This window comes from Hoplias malabaricus, chromosome Y (assembly GCF_029633855.1).
Source record: "Hoplias malabaricus isolate fHopMal1 chromosome Y, fHopMal1.hap1, whole genome shotgun sequence".
In the NCBI taxonomy this organism is placed as follows: domain Eukaryota; kingdom Metazoa; phylum Chordata; class Actinopteri; order Characiformes; family Erythrinidae; genus Hoplias; species Hoplias malabaricus.
In genome coordinates, this window is record NC_089820.1 from 68,088,486 (window position 1) to 68,106,226 (window position 17,741).

General features: G+C 42.9%; 1 protein-coding gene across 1 annotated transcript; it reads right to left on the reverse strand.

The window, feature by feature from the left end:
- Nucleotides 1–14,418: 14,418 nt before the first annotated feature.
- LOC136677711 (macrophage mannose receptor 1-like) lies at nt 14,419–16,540 on the reverse strand. The gene is made up of 4 exons (XM_066655310.1): nt 16,423–16,540; nt 15,502–15,852; nt 15,076–15,402; nt 14,419–14,956 (listed from the first exon to the last, which is right to left on the reverse strand). Exons 1-4 carry the CDS (start codon nt 16,460–16,462, stop codon nt 14,595–14,597), a joined length of 1,080 nt encoding a protein of 359 aa, XP_066511407.1. The 5' UTR covers nt 16,463–16,540; the 3' UTR covers nt 14,419–14,594.
- Between the last annotated feature and the right edge of the window lie 1,201 nt (nt 16,541–17,741).

Consider the following 17,741-nt stretch of genomic DNA (forward strand, 5'->3'; position numbering starts at 1 on the left):
TACAGCTAAGAGGTTTTTTTTTTTTTCCACACTGGGTGAAGCTTAGATCGCGCCAGTCAGAAAACTCTCCCAAAACACACTCAGAGAAAGAGACAGATTGTTTTTCGGCCAGGTTTAATCTGATAACATATCCTGTGAAATGATTAAAGTTCTCAAGGATGGCGAAGAAAGCTCTAATTCCCACCATTTTTTGTTAATTCACCATGAATTAAAAGTATAGACATCTGAATGCCTATTTAAAACACTGAATTCAAATGGCCAGCAGAGGTTGCTCTATGGCCTAGATTGCCTATTCCAGTCCAATATTTCCTGCTTTGCATCTGTATTTTGCTCTATTGGACGTATAACAAGCTCATAAATTTAATTCCAATATATTCAACACCAATGAACCAATAAACTTTTTTTGGGTGAAAAATGTGATCTTCTTCAAACCCACACCATGTGTCAGGGAGGTCCTGACGAAGAGAGTGGTGCGGTAATTTTTGCCCTACCACATCCCAAAGCTGGGATATAGGGACATGTTTTGATGCATAAAATGTATAACTGTAAATTTCATAATGGGATTCCTACTTCCAGTGAAGCTAGGTAAACTCATGAGTAGAAGGGTGCGATCAGAAAAGCCTAGTCAGTCCAATATATCCTACATTGCATCTGTATTTTGCTTTATTGGACGTATAACAAGTTCAGAAATTTAATTCCAATATATTCAACACCAATAAACCTATTGAGAGAGAATCCCTGTTACATAAGTCCTCATATCTCAGCTTTGGGATGAGATAGGCTGAAAATAACCACACCCCTGTGTAAGTCAGGACCTGCTTAATCAACATCATTAGTTTGGAAGAAATCTGAGATAGTCAAAAATTGTGTCTAAAAAAACACAAATAGTGTTTTTTTGGGTGAAAAAAGTGACCTCATCAGATCTTCTTCAAACCCACACCGTGTGTCAGGGAGGTCCTGACGAAGACAGTGGTGTGGTCATTTTTGCCCTACCACATCCCAAAACTGGGATATAGCGACATGTTGTGCTGCATAAAATGTATAACTGTAAATTTCATGATGGGATTCCTACTTCCAGTGAAGCTAGGTAAACACATGAGTAGAAGGGTGCGATCAGAATAGCCTAGTCAGTCCAATATATCCTATATTGCATCTGTATTTTGCTTTATTGGACGTATAACAAGTTCAGAAATATAATTCCAATATATTCAACACCAATAAACCTATTGCGAGAAATTCCCAGTGGGATGAGACAGGCTGAAAATAATCACACCCCTGTGTAAGTCAGGACCTGCTTAATCAACATCGTGAGTTTGGAAGAAATCTGAGACGGTCAAAAATTTAGTCTAAATTATGGGGAGTTTCTCTTTCTCGGTCGCGTTCAATGTCACCCGTCCGGGCTTATGGACCAGCAAGATCATTGAGACGAATAGCGTATTACTGATGAAATTAGTCCCGGTTTCCAACCCAGGTGCCGGGCAGAGCGATGGGGAGTGGTCCCCAAGGTCCGTGGGGCCTGTCAGTGGGGTCACTGTCATAAATCCGAGTGGTTTCCATTCGTTCCGCCTTGACCGGGTACCTTTAAGGTCGAGTCCCAACCCCGGATCTCGTATCACGGTGGTATTGGGATGGCCTGTGGGTCTATAGGCCACTGACCATCTGCCCACTTGTGGGGTGGGTGGAACGGGACCCCGTCGATTGTGTTAACCCGGTTAAGCCCGTTTCCACCCCGATGATTCGTTCGATGTATGCCTGGGAAGGTAAAACATTCCTGGGCATGGGGGGTCGAGCGTATGAGGCGTTTCCCCCGTCCTGAAAGAGTCGTTTTCCAACCGATGATTCGTTCGATATGCCTGCCCGGGGAGGGTCAACTTCCCTGGGCACCGGGGGGTCGAACGTATGAGGATTTTCCCCCTTTTTAAACCCATAAATTTGCCCGTGTGCGAGTCTACGGGGCCGTGTAACCCCTGAGGCATTGGCCGGCGGTTATCCGCTGGTCCGTGGGATCTCCCGACCTTTCCCCTCCATTGAGCGGGATGTGGAAGCGCACCACCAGGCCCCAGCTGGAAACGGCCGGAGGCAAAGAGCGCATTAGAGGTGACATGGATCGGTCTTCCACAGACCACGGCTGGAAGTTCGCAGGGTCGGCCTCCGGATCGACCCTTCGTCTTCTTAAACGCAGACTTCTGTAGGCTCCGGGGGCGAACCATAAACCTATGCCGACCTCCTCGCTCTTTGAGGGGGCCAGGATTCTCTTCCATTCTCTTCCCTTAATGGCCATCCTTTACAACCGTTTGAGCTCGGTATACGCGGTGCACCAGGGGCAGGCTTCTAAGCCGAAATACCATGCTTAGAACGATCCTCCCCGCCTTGTGCTCCCAGCCTCCATGGCTCGTGGATGCCCGTAAGAGATGTCCGCTTGTCCAGAATTGTTCCGAGGGGGACTTAGTCGGTCGGTCGATCCAACAGTAGGTCTTTTCAGCGTCCGCGTCGGTGGTGCCTTAGAGTCGGGATCCGTTTGAGGGAAGGACCCGTCCCCTAGCCTGCACCGTCCGGGCGAGAATCATACGTTTTCCAAGTTGCTGAGCCGATTGCAGACCCCTCTTCGCTGGTGTCCCTTGAGATTATTCTCACTGTCACCATGCGCCCCCTCTCTTTCCTAATACTAAGCTAATACATGCAAACGAAGCGTTGGAAGGGTTCTGGGGGTCGGCGTGAAAGATTCTCCCGGCCCCTGTCCCCCGGATACGTGCATTTATCAGAACCGAAAAACCCCGGCTCCGGTCGGGTCGCTTTGGTGACTCTAGATAACCTTTGGCCGATCGTTAAGCCCTCCGGGGCGGCGACGTATCATTCGAGTGTCTGCCCTATCAATTTTTAACGGTAGGCTACAGGCCTACCGTGATGACCACGGGTAACAGGGAATCTGGGTTCGATTCCGGAGAGGGAGCCTGAGAAACGGCTACCACATCCAAGGAAGGCAGCAGGCACGCAAATTACCCATTCTCGACACGGGGAGGTGACGAAAAATATCGATGCGGGTCCTATGATCCTGTGGAGTGTAACCGAAATGAACTCAATCTACATCCGTGAGTGAGAACCCATTGGAGGGCAAGTCTGGTGCCAGCAGCCGCGGTAATTCCAGCTCCAATAGCGTATGCTAAGATTGCTGCAGTTAAAAAGCTCGTAGTTGGATTTGGGGACTGCTCTCGGATCCCCTGGACTGTCCGGATGGCTGGGAAGCTCCTTCGGGGGTGACTCTCTGTCTCTGGGTGGGTTGTGAGACCTGGTCCCTACCACCGGTGTTCTCTGCTTGCCAGCCGCGGAGAAGCCCTTAGCTGGATACTTCACAGCGGTGCACGGTGGGTTGGAGGGTCCGGAGCGTTTACTTTAAACAAAGCAGAGTGCTCAAAGCAGGCCAACACGTGCCATGACTGACTGAGCTAGGAATAATGGAATAGAGCCCTCCGCGGGGCATCGGGGTCTCTCTTTCGATACGGCTGGTCGTTCCGGAGCGGGGCTCCGGGGCTTTCACGGTCCTATTTTGTGGGTTTTAAGGACCGAGGGCAATGATTAAGAGGGATGGCCGGGGGCATTCGTACCACACCGACAGAGGTGAAATTCGTTGACCGGTGTGGGACGGACGAAAGCGAAGGCATTTGCCAAGAATGTTTTCATTAATCAAGAACGAAAGTCGGGGGAGCGAAGACGATCAGGTACCGTCGTAGTTCCGAGTGTAAACTATGCCGACCCGCGATCCGGCGGCGTTAGGTTAGCGAACATGACCCGCTGGGCAGCGTGAGGGAAACCACGAGTCTTTGGGCTCTGGGGGGAGTATGGTTGCAAAGCTGAAACTTAACCCTCTGAGGTCCACCTCATAAAATTGAAATTCCACATAAACACGTATATAACTCTGCAAGATTTTATCCTAAAAAAAAAATACAACATACTTCGGAAACCTTGAAGGATCTACTTTCCAACTATATATAGGATGAAACGATATATATATTTATATTCTTGTGAGAGAAGCGTAAACAACAACCGGCACATTTTTGAGGCACAAGCTTTTTTGTTCCGCCCATAGACGCGTTCTGCCATTCATATGTTGACACTATGGTAATTCGGCAGCTGCTAGTGGAGGATCATTGGTTGATAACTTGCATGAAAACGCCCATTCGCTTGTCACAAACACAGAGCACATGTCGCGGAATTATTTTTGTGGAGCTTCGTCATGTCGCGGAATTATTTTCGTGGAGCTTCATCATGTCGCACTCACGGAAGCTGCGGAGGCACTGCGGAGGAGCTTTGTTCTGGAAAATGAAGAGGATTTCAGCTAATCTGGCGAAAGCAGGGAGGACAGTGACGAAGAAAGATTTATTTTGAGATGCGGATTGATCCGAAGGAGGATTTTTGTGATAGGTAAGTGAAATATTTCCTTTCAAATGAAACAAACCCACGCTTCGCGCTTACTGTGTACACTCCGCGAATTCCGGGTAAATTAAAATAAAGAATAAATTAAATAAGTATTACTTTGTATATGAAAGCATAAATGAATGTAAAAAAAAACTGCTGTTGTGTAAACGGGACATTCAAGTGTAGCCTGTTGCTAATCTGAGTGTGCATGCTGAGAGTGCTAAATGGCTGTATATGTTTAGCCTAGTGTGGTAATGTAATGTGTAAATGGCCTGTGTGAATGTGATAGTGTCATCCTATGTAGCTTGTTATGCTATGTACTGCTATACATAGGTCATATGTAAGTACTGTATTTGAAATACAAGTAATTATTAGTTGTAGTGACTGTTGGCATGTATAGCTAATCTTTGTAACTGCTCAGAAGCTCACATTTCTTATTATTTTTCTTTCAGAAATGTGGAAAATACTCCACCTCCAAGCAAAGACAAGGGCGTCAACCAAGTCTGCAACCACCAACGTGTAAACACATGGTCCTTCCACATCTGCTCTGTAAGTTTAGCATTTTGCATTACACAACTCAGCACAAAACTTTGAAGTGGTACAGAAAACTGTTTCTTCACTTCTTGGACATTGCTGCTACCAATGCCTACATTCAACAACTTATGCAACAGGACAGCCTGACCCACAAGGCCTTGTTGAACAGCTGTGTGGTATGCAAAAACCCCATGGAAGTGTGAACAGTGTGATCCAGACAGAAACTGTTTTAGGGACTGGCATCTTTTGTTGAACTGACTCAAATATATATACACACAAGGATATACAGTATGACTATCTTTAGTATATTATCGCTATCTTTACATGTGAACACATTTTCCATTTATTTTAACCCCCTGGAGTCTGGGGGGTTTTCTGACACTCTGGTGTAGTCTGACATGCCTTGATTGTTTTACAAATTGTACGCATCTGAAATTATTTTTTCTCAAAGTGTTACACATGCATTTTTCAGAACTATCTCTGCAACAACAATGTTGAATCAGTAAGAGTGTCATACATCTATATTTTGATTAAATTTACTCTAAAAAGTAGAGAAAACCTATTTTCAGAAGTGCTGATATACTGTGAAAAAACACATTCTAAACATTTCTCACCGAGACCTTTGAGGTCCAAACTTTGTGAACACGGGTCTTGGCAACACACTGCTGATTCTACTTTTCATAAGTTGTATGTAATTTTATACTTAGGACATAACAAATGTGAGGTGACACTCTGTTTTTCTCAGTCACTGGCTCCTACATTGCATATGTATGAAGATAGGTGCGAAAACCGAGGTGCGAGGTCCCCACCCCACTGCCTAATGAATGGCCCATTAGCTGTCACTGCCACAGCTGTCAAAAGAGAAGAGACCAGAGGCAGAGTTTATCACAGTTTATTGCAAAAAAAGAGAACTAAACAAGCAATAATAATAAAAAAATAAATAACTGGCATGAATTAAACATGCCTCTTTGGTTTCTGATCTCATGTCAGCTAGTGAGCTCCCAACAGAACTTGCAGTTGTTAAAGTAAAAGCTCACAATTCCTGTGACACAGAAGAAGCACGAGGTAATGCCATGGCTGATGCAGCAGCAAAGGCTGCAGGGAAATTTCCAGCAGTGACAATGGCTGCTACAAAAACTAATGTACGTTCATAACTAATGCAAATGTACTCTGATGCTCCTGCTATTGAAGTGTGGTCTTGGATGGATAAAGGTGCGTGTCTTGATTCCAGTGGGTTTTGGACAAAGGGAGTGAAGTACGTAGCACCTGAGGCACTTTTACCATACTTGGCTCAGCAAATTCATAGTTTAGGACATGTGGGTGTCCACAGCATGGTTCACCGGTTCTCCTCAGTATGGTGGAATCCTAAATTCCGCTCCCATGCATCTGATGTAGTGAAGCGGTGTATATTGTGTCAGTCAAACAATACAGTGGCGGGTGTCTCCACACCTGCTGTGCACACAATGGCACCCCCAGGACCATTCACACATCTGAAAGTTGATTACATCACACTACCTCCCTCTCAGGGAAAGCAAGATGTGTTGATTGTGGTTGATAAATTTTCACGCTGGATAGAAGCTTATCCAACAAAAAAGGGAACTGCTTTGCACACAGCCAAGGTTCTGGTCCAAGACTGTATTCCATGTTGGGGTTTGCCTGACATCATAGAGTCTGACCAGGGAACACACTTTACAGGAAAATTAGTGCAGGAAGTGATGAAAATGTTGCAGGTTAAATGGAAGGTCCACTGTCCGTACAGACCTCAAGCATCTGGTCAGGTGGAACGACAGAATTAAAACATAAAGCAGCGTTTGTCAAAACTACACCAAAGTAGGGTTTCTTGGGTGGATGCACTATCTGCTGTATTGTGTAGCATCAGAGCCTCACCTACACGCAAAATTGGTTTGAGTCCATATGAAATCATTATAGGACCTGCCATGTCTCTACCAGGAAGCATTGACCTTAGACAGGCAGATGTGCATCTTACGTCAGATGCCTTATTAATGTACTGTAAGCAGCTCACCAATTCTGTACATTCTGCTCAACAAAAGATTGTGTCAAAGATGCTTGGACTGAGCCTTCCAGGGGGGGACATCCAATTGTTCCAGGGCAATTTGTGATGATTAAAAATCACACAGCTGGTCCACTTGAAGTAAATTGGAAAGGCCCATCATTCCAAGTGCTTTTAGTAACAGATGCAGCAGTATTGTGTCAAGGGAAGAAAGCTTGGACACACGTGTCACATTGCAAAGTAGTGTTACCACCTAACTAGGGACAGATGGCTGAACTGGTTGGGATAGCTTTGGGAAGAACTGTATGCATGTAGGCTACAGGGGCCACACCCAAAGTGAAGACATCCTCTTTTCACCCTACAATTAGCGTTCCACACTTCCAGCCAGTATCTTAGGAGCCCAGTGTTAGGTAGGGTAAGACGTGGTAATACTTAATTCAATAGTGAAGTGATGCTCCTCAAAATGTTAAAAGTTTATATACAGCCAACATGATACTGCCAAGTCTTTTAGTTTTTTTGTTTTTGTACCTTCTAGGTAAAGTCAAGAACAACAGTGGATAAAATGAAACTCCCTTGAAGATTTCTGCATGGATGTGTTCATCTCACCATTCCTGATAATCATCAAGGAAGATGACAGGAATGAAAATGGAATTGTTGTTTCTTCTACTGACTCTATGGACTACATGTGCTGCTGTTCACAACTCAGATGTGAGCAGTGACAATGACTTTCAACTACAGTACACTACGCTACACTAACAATTATATCTAATGTAAGATACATTAGGAAAGAAATAAGGCCTATTCCACTTAGGAATATGAAACGGTTTTTTGTTTTGTTTTGTTTTATTTTTCTTTAATATATTGTGTGTACGTTTCTTTTACGTACAAAAGGGAGGAATGTTGTATTGTTTTTTTCCTTTGGATCTGAATTGTACCATTTCTCCTATAACATTTCTGTCTTCTCCTGTCTTAAACACCTATGATAAGAACAGCTGTTAACTTTACGACAGTGCATTAAGAACTCAGATGATGTTTATGGCCTAGGTTGTTTATGGCTTTTTCACGAAAGTGATGTGTTACGACAGTTCCTGGTGCTTCCAGATCCTGTTTTAGGTAAAGATCAATCCATGTGTGAAGTTGTAAAATGGGTATAAAGATGTGTTCCTCTAACAAACTATTAGATCAGTCTGAGATTGAGCCTGTGACCAGATCATTCTGAGATCAGTCTGAGGATCAACCAGAGCACTCAATAAACAGCATTATATCCAGACTGGTCTCCTCTCTTCACTTTGAAACCACCAGAAGACAAGTTTACAACAACACCGACCAGCCGCAACATTACTACCATTACTATTTCTACAATCATTGTACACTGGCTGTATATGTGCACACTGTAGGACTGCAGTCCATACCTTGCTGTACCCTGCCCTTCAACAGTCAGGACCCCCACAGCAGGTATGATGGGGGTGGTGCATCATTTTCACTGCTGTAGTGGCAGTTACAATGTGGTTAGTGTGTGTTACGCTGTTATGAGTGGATCAGACACAGCGGTGCTGCTGGAGTTTTTAAACACTCATTGTCACTGCTGGACTGAGAATAGCCCTTCAACCAAAATAATGTAGTGTATGTTTTGTATACACTGTAATATATATATAAACATATATAATATATATATTTATATATTGTGTTGTAGCGTTTGACCTTATTCAAACTCTTCTGATTACTGACGTTTTGACTAATGATAATATGATAATAATTGTTATGATTGACTTAAATGACAAAAACACTAACAAGTAGTTAGAGAGTGAATATTGTCATCGCTACGTGAGTTCTTCAGGATTTTCAGACTTTTAATGAACAGACTCCACACACTGTTATTTCAAACAATGGTAATATTTTATTAACAGAAAAGAGACTATTTACTAGACATAGCACGACCTTAGGAATTCTCACTGGATCAACGCAGGTCAAACTAGTTCGAATCTAAAGATAGGCTAGGCGATATGACTTGACTAATGTGTTACTAAATGAGATTTAATTAATGTATAAATTTATCAAGAGACTTAATTAGGCATCAGCTTCTGAAAAGTGAGTAAAGTTTGCTTGCTTACTCTTTTTGCCTTTTTTCACCGAGCCTTCGGGTCCTGCAGTTTCAATCTCCATTCTCTGGGTCTTTGCTTATTATCCTCCCCGTGTCCCTGAAGGTAGGCTCGCTGGAAAGGAGATTCCTTCCAGGGTGAGTCAGACACTCTTGGTCTTAGACGGGGTGACGTCAGTCGGGGGATTCCCTTCATGGAGAACTACTGGCCTGGCTGGATTGTCCCCTGAGTGAGGGAGGGACGTCTCAGAGTCGTTCGCTCGTTACTCGAGTCTCCAGAAGCGATGCCCTCAGAAGTCAGTGTATAACGCTAACGTATCTGCTATCAACTAATCTCAGGGGGTGATATCTTATTCTGGCCAAAATAAGTTTCACCTGCTTTGATCAGTCGTGAGATTAAACTTAGATTGGGCGATAAAACATAAACACGATTACACAAAGATTACTTAGAGTTAATCGACGTTACGTTGTAGTTTCTGTATCACACTGCTAACACAAGGCGTCCCTTGGAGCTGAGTGCGGTCCTTCTTAGAGTCTTTGAGTCGTTTCGTCGGCGTAAGGAAGAATGCAGAGCGTCGCACTTGAAGAGAGTGAGCGCAACGTGAGAAGGTCTCTGAGAAGAGAAGAGCTCTGAGAAGAGCGGAAGCTAGAAGAGCGAGAGAAAAAGCGAGAGAGCAAGCGACATGAGCCGGGCACTCTCTTTTCAAAGGTGGCGCGGTCACGCCTAATTGGGAGGTATCCTTCCTTTGATTGGATCCTGGGTCTGAGGCACACGTGACTTGTTTCACGTTTCAGAGAGAGAGAAAAGATTCACGTATACACAAAAATTACTTATATATACTTGTGGTATAGCACAATGAGTGTCCTGGATTATTAATATCAAACATCTACGTACACTCTAAAAAGAGAAGAGTTGAACCAACTTAATTGAATTGCTTCAATTGGTCACAAGTAATTCAATTAAGTTTATCCAACTTAATTTTTTAAGTTCAACCTTCAAAAACTTAAAAAATTAAGTTGGATATACTTAATTGAATTACTTGTTACCAATTGAAGCAATTCAATTAAGTTGGTTCTTTTTAGAGTGTATATCTTGGGTATTTTACGATTACATCATACATATATATATATATATATATATATACAGTGTTTACAATAATTTACAAAAGATAGATCTAGCTTCAGTATTCAAAAGGGCAGTCGAACGAATGGATCAAAGTCAAAACCAGGTAAAACAGAATTCAATATACACAACACAAATCACAGCACAAAACAAATCTACCTAACAGCATACACAGAGACGTATTTATGATACCCGCCGTGATGACATAGCCGAAACGTTGACAGACAACACATGGACTGGATGACGGACCGGACTCAGGACGACGAACAAATACAGGAACTGGACCATGGAATGAACTCTAGACGGGTGAACAAACATGGACTGGAACAGATTGCAGAACCTATAAATTTACAGAGATAGTGAGAGAGAGAGAGAGAGAGAGAGAGAGAGAGAGAGAGAGAGAGAGAGAGAGAGAGAGAGAGAGAACACACACATATACAGCACAGCGTAACAGATGTTGTACACACAGCTTGTTTTACCTCTAGAGAAGAGCATGAAACAAAATGGTAACTTTGCCCATCGCCAGGTGTGAACCTGGGGCTCCATCTGAAAGCTTTGGGATGATGAGGAGCGCTGGAACTAATCCAACATCAGCTCCAGACTTCACTAAAGCTCTGTGACTGTGATCAGAAGCTCACAGCAATGTTTCAACGTCTAAAGCCTTTCTCTGAAGATCACAGGCTGTTACTGGTATAAAAAGTGTGTAGATACACAATTAATACCCTACATTCAGGATAAACAGTGCAAGAGGAGGTGTCCCCAAACTTTTGGCCTTGTAAAACTGTATCATGCTCCAGTGGGGCTTGTGAAGAGCAGGTGGGGTGCAGTTGGCTGTGCGTGTGGTTAAAGATAAACGAGGAAAACTATGTAAATGAAAAAGTTAAAGTTTATCTAGGTCTGTTTCTTTTGTCTTGATCACAGAGTGGGCGCATTGTTCTTCACTTTGAATAATTGATCAGTTTTACGGCTCTGGAGTCAATAAACCCAGAGGAAGAAGGCGAAAAGCAAAGGAAATGCTTTGCGTACATTGAACAAAACAAGTTATCACTGTCTACGAAGCCATTATTTATAAGCATTTATAAATGTGGTTATAGCTTTTTGTAACTTGGTAATAATACTTTGTAAGAATTCTTATAAACTCTAATAATGCCTCATCAGACTCTTATACTGAGCTATAATTGGTTATTTTTTAACTTATACATTTATCACTATTCATTATAAAGCCTTTTAAATGGATAATGACATGTGCATCATTATAAAACGCCTGTAATACATAGTATCAAATGTGAAATAAATATTGAAAATGTCCTCACTGTGGGCTTCAAGTCACTGATGGTGTACATTATTATTTATTAGAAAAAATTAGCAATAATTTTACACTCAATGATGTATTTTTAAACATTTATAATGTGTTTAAAATCATTAATGTGAATTTTAAGTGGTTTATATTTATGCACAATTCATTAACCATTTATAAGGCTTTATAATGAAGAGTGACACTTGCTTATGTTACAAAATAATCAAATATAAATCATTATAAGAGCTTTTTGAGACATTATTTGTGTGTATATGAATGGTTACACAGCATTATTACCAAATTACAAAAAGATATACCTGCATTTATAAAGGCTTATGAATATGGTCTTCATGGAAAATGTAAGGTAAAATAAATTTAGCATATTCCCTTGTGATTTCCTTTGGAGTAATAGATCTTCTATAAAAAGGCCACTCGTTACTGGAGGCTAGCTACACTAATGCCCTATTAGGACCCACTACCACAGCGCAAGTGTAGCCCCTGTGGCTGGAAACTCCACACAGAGGAGTGACCAAATGCAAGGCTCAAGTCAGTCCTCTGTGGTTGTGGAGCTGCACTGACACACACATGGGGGGAGGTTTAGACCCGTTTGCAGTAGAAAATGATTTTTAATTACACTTTGTTTTCACCTGAGGTTCCCTTTCTTCCCTGTGTGTAATTTCTCTTATCTGTTGTGGAATCCAAATACATTATTACAGTGCTATTTGAATAATATTTGGAGGATTACTGCACTCAGATTAATAAACCTGCTGCTGGGGAATGAAGCAGGAGCCCAGGATGATTTGCATACACTGTGTGGTGGTTTGGCTTTGGAAAACATAACAAACATTTTCCATTATTAATGAAGAACTAAAGGCAACATGGTGGCACAGCAAGTAGTGTCTCTGTCACAGCTCTGGGGTCCTAGAGGTTGTGGGTTCGAGTCCAGCTCTGGGTGACTGTTTATGTGGAGTGTGGTGTGTTCTCCCTGTGTCTGCGTGGGTTTCCTCCGGGTGACTGTCTGTGAGGAGTGTGGTGTGTTCTCCCTGTGTCTGCCTGTGTTTCCTCCGGGTGACTGTCTGTGAGGAGTGTGGTGTGTTCTCCCTGTGTCTGCGTGGGTTTCCTCCGGGTGACTGTCTGTGAGGAGTGTGGTGTGTTTTCCCTGTGTCTGCGTGGGTTTCCTCCGGGTGACTGTCTGTGAAGAGTGTGGTGTGTTCAGGTAGGCTCCGGACCCACCGCGACCCTGAACTGGATAAGGGTTACAGATAATGAATGAATGAATGAGGAACTAGATGTTCCTCTCCATGGCTCTGTTGTAAAAATAAACCCCGACAATGAACAGTGAAACAGTGAACTTTGGACAGAGCCCCTTCTTCAGCAGCACTGCTGTGTCTGATCCACTCCTACCAGTGCAGCACACACTAACACACCACAACACTGGCAGAGTCACCGCAGCACTGAGCATGATCCTCCACCCAAATCACACCTGCTCTGTGGGGGTCCTGACCTTTGAAGAACAGGGTGAAAGGGGGTAAACAAAGTTTGCAGAGCAATGCGTGGACTCCATCAATGGAGCTGGGAGAACGGACAGTGAGTGTAGAAACAAGGAGGTGGTTGTAATGTTATGGCTGATTGGTGTATGTCACCAGTGGAGATGTTATAACAGAAAGAAACAATGGATAACCTTGTAATGTCATGGATGACTGGTGTATATTTTAGTGATTGTAGGATATAGGAAGGACTTGTGATTAAATGCATGGTTGAAGGCAGAGAAAGATTTAAAGTTAACGTTTTATTTTAAATAAATACTATTGTTTTTTTCCTCACTCTCCACCGTTAAGAAGCATTTAAAAACTGTATTTATTATCAGACAACTTTTAATAATTTATAATCCTTCTGTCTCACTGCCTTGTTTTATCAGAGTTGTAGGACATGGGTTGATTCGTCCCCTGTAACAACTGCTGAAGGGTGAAGTGTCCTTGAGTGTCATGAAAGACGAGTATAAATAAAGTGTATTACACTTATTTTTTTAAAAAACAATATTTCTGTGCAACAGAAGAATAATTGGGGGATTTGGAGCTCCTTTCAACCCATGGACTGTGAAATAAAAGTAGAGGACAGAAACTTTAGAACACTGGCCCTTTACTGCAGCAGCAGGGATCTCACAGTCACTTCAGTTATTGTTTAATTAGACTGTATTTATCAGTGGCTAATTAAAGTTAGTTATTATGAGCGAATAGGTACAGGTACTTAACTGCAGTCATTTAATCAAATATAAAATAATAATAATTATAAATAAATAAATAAATAAATCCAAACATTGGTAAGTGGTGTGTTCTCTTGCAGCAGTTTGTGAATGTGGCCGTCTAGTGTCCGCAGACCTTCACTGCAGCAGGTGATAAACACCACACTACAAACAGTTAATTGTTGTTTCATTAATGAGAACCATGTTCAGAAACTGAGGTGTTTTGTGACACGCCGCGAAATAATAAATATTTACATTTTTTATTACTTTTTTCAAGACTTTTTTCAACAACTTTCAGACTCAGACAAAGTTTATTTAATAAAGTCACAGAAAACATTGTTAAAAAATTGATTTTTCTCAATTTTCCTTTTTCTTTTTTTTTCTTTTTTTTAATTTTATTTTAGTCAGTAATTTACAGAGATTTAATTATTAACCCACACAGACACAGGGAGAACACACCACACTCCTCACAGACAGTCACCCGGAGGAAACCCACACAGACACAGGGAGAACACATCACACTCCTCACAGACAGTCACCGGGAGGAAACCCACACAGACACAGGGAGAACACACCACACTCCTCACAGACAGTCACCCGGAGGAAACCCACGCTGACACAGGGAGAACACACCACACTCCTCACAGACAGTCACCCAGAGGAAACCCACACAGACACAAGGAGAACACACCACACTCCTCACAGACAGTCACCAGGAGGAAACCCACACAGACACAGGGAGAACACACCACACTCCTCACAGATAGTCACCCGGAGCGGGACTCAAACCCACAACCTCCAGGACCCTGCAGCTGTGACAGAGACACTACCTGCTGCTCCACTGTGCTCTCAGAGGAAGAGGTTAAATAAAGAAGATTAATTTTCTTCACACAGAACCCTGTATTTTGACCTGCAGTCTCTATCACGCCATTTAAAGCCTTTCTCTGTGTCGATTGCCCCACAGTTCTGAGACAGTGGAGCCTCTGGTGCTCTCCCACCGACCCAGTTACTAAAGGGTCCCACAGAGATCCCATTGGTCCAGATCCAGAACCCAAAGAGTCGACTCTGTCCGAGCCCCAGCCACAGAGTCCCAGAGACACCCCTCCTCCTGAGCTCTCTCTCCACCTCTTTCTGGTCCAGGTCAGACTCAATGCGCAGGACACTGTTCCTGTTCTCTTTCCTACAGTAGTCCAGAGCATTCTCCCAGTTCATAGTCTCAGCACTCACATGGATGTGCACTGTGAGAGACAGAGTTACAAACACAAGAGGATGTTTTAGAGTGGGATCAGAGACACTGATGAACATAAGATGTGTTTTATTCTGAGAATGAGAGAGTGATTGTGAAGTCTTGACTTACTGCGGTAGCACAGAGTAGACTGATTATTATTGCATGGCACTGTGTTCCATTTCAGATATGTACAGTTTGATGGTGATGCTCGAGGCTGATATTTCGCCCAGTTCCTGTAGGCAGAGCGTCCTCCATCACTCCACTCCCAGTCGTCCCTCAACAGACCGATCCAGAACGATCCAATGCTGCTCCCCCCTTCTTTCCTCACTTCTTCATTTTGGGTCTGATCTCTGATGCTGACCAGATCTGTGTAGTTCTCCCTGCAGTGACTCTGAGCTTCGTACCAGGTCAGATTCTTCAGAACTAAACTATAGCTGAAGGTGAGGTCAGTAGCATCTGTGGAGGTTAAGGAATATAAAGATAGGAATAAATAATTAACAGACTGTGGTAGAATTAATTTGGCTGATGTCTCTGTAGTTAATGATCAGTAGTTACCTTGTTTATAGCACATGAAAGTTCTGTTCTCTGTGCACTTAAGACTTTCCCATGATCCATCAGCCTTCACAGCAGCACAGCAGAGCCCTGTCCCACAGTCCCCTGTCAGATTCCTGAATGTAACATAATCACCATTAGACCATTTAGCTCTGGGCTGACTGTGGTACAGACCAATCCAAGGTGAATCAGTCGAGTTCTTGACCAGATCACTGAGTGCAGCATTGTCTTCCTCACTGTACACAGTGACCAGGTCAGTGTAGTTTGTTCTGCACGCCGCTCGAGCCTCAGACTGATTCATCTTCTCAATGAGGTGGAAAGTCCTGAGACGGCTTTGATCTGCAGGAGAAAAACCTGGAAACATATTCAGGAGTTAGTAGATAGTAGAAGAGTAAAAACCATTACAGCAGCCCAAAGGTGATAACCTCCCTATTAACCCTTTTCATTCCAGAAGAAACTCTGTATAAGCAGGTGGACACCGACCAGCCGCAACATTACTACCATTACTATTTCTACAATCATTGTACACTGGCTGTGTATGTGCACACTGTAGGACTGCAGCAGGTATGATGGGGGTGGTGCATCATTTTCACTGCTGTAGTGGCAGTTACAATGTGGTTAGTGTGTGTTACGCTGTTATGAGTGGATCAGACACAGCTGTGCTGCTGGAGTTTTTAAACACTCAGTGTCACTGCTGGACTGAGAATAGCCCTTCAACCAAAATAACCACCACCCAACTCACACCTGCCCTGTGGGGGTCCTGACTGCTGAAGAACAGGGCGAAAGGGGAGTAACAAGTGAAAAGTATAAAGAGCAACAGATGAAGCACACTCTGTAACTGTAGAAATACACAGTGCTCCTCTATAAACATTCATGCACTTATCTGAAGTTTAGATATCAATCGTTTTAAGAAAAGGTCTTTACCTGAGAGGAGGAGGAGGAGGAAGGTGAGGGTGGTTGCCATGGTAATGTTATAAACTCCCACAGGTGCTGAATAGATGCCCTGTCCAAGGAAAGTGGGGAGGAGGGGTGTTAAAATGTTGGCACTGTGCAAGAAAAACACGTATCTCCCAAATATTAATGATCATAGGAGAAGGAAAAAACCTTCTCAAGTCAATGTAATAACAATGAAAGATGAATCTATTTTGGAGCATTTCTATTGGTCCATTCTTCATTAATGTTTCACACAGTGTTCAAATGAATCAACAAAAATGGAGATACGTGTTTTTAATTGCACAGCAACAATGTTAGAAAATGTGTAAAAACAAACACTCTATAAAACAACAGTTTGCTTCGTGCTGAAGTTAATTTTACTAATAACTAATCAATGATGTTGAACAGGTAAAGTCCAGAAAGATGCAGTGACACCAGTCTTACCTCATGAAGAACCAGTCCTTGAATAAATCAGAAATATCCAAACTACAGCTATAAAGGGATCCATTGATGTCACAGCCTCAGGAGGAACGTGGGCAGGACCCAGTAAACAAATGTGTTGGAGGAACCAATGATCTGAAGCCAACAATACGTTTAAATGAAGAATATGGAGAGAAATCTTTTTCTAACAAATGTTTTCATAAATAAACAATGAAAGGAATATGTTTCTACAAGGTGACGTCTGTCAGATGTTGTACACACAGCTTGTTTTACCTCTAGAGAAGAGCATGAAACGAAATGGTAACTTTGTCCCCATCGCCAGGTGTGAACCTGGGGCTCCATCTGAAAGCTTTGGGATGATGAGGAGCACTGGAACTAATCCAACATCAGCTCCAGACTTCACTAAAGCTCTGTGACTGTGATCAGACGCTCACAGCAATGTTTCAACATCTAAAGCCTTTCCCCAAAACATCAAAATAAAAAGTGCAGATACACAATTAATACCCTACATTCAGCATGAACAGTGCAGTGTCCCCAAACTTTTGGCCTTGTAAAACTGTATCATGCTCCAGTGGGGCTTGTGAAGAGCAGGTGGGGTGCAGTTGGCTGTGCGTGTGGTCAAAGATATATTAAGAAAAAAATATGTAAATGGTAAGGTTCATGTTTATCTCGGTCTGTTTGTTTTTTCTTGATCACAGAGTGGGCCCATTGTTCTTTACTTTGCATATTTAATCAGTTTTACCGCTCTGGAGTAATAAAAACCCAGGGACAGAAGGCTAAAACAAATAAATGCTTTGCATACAGCACCCATCAAATGTTTGGACACACCCACTCAGGGAGGGTTTCCTTTGTTTGGGGCCGTTTTCCAC

What these genes read in the sequence shown, in the direction of transcription:
- LOC136677711 (XM_066655310.1), bottom strand. Translation starts at nt 16,462, where the DNA reads ATGGCAACCACCCTCACCTTCCTCCTCCTCCTCCTCTCAG. An exon ending in CCTCCTCCTCCTCCTCTCAG is followed by an intron (nt 15,853 to 16,422) that starts GTAAAGACCTTT and finishes ATATGTTTCCAG; the next exon opens with GTTTTTCTCCTGCAGATCAA. An exon ending in TTTCATGTGCTATAAACAAG is followed by an intron (nt 15,403 to 15,501) that starts GTAACTACTGAT and finishes TAACCTCCACAG; the next exon opens with ATGCTACTGACCTCACCTTC.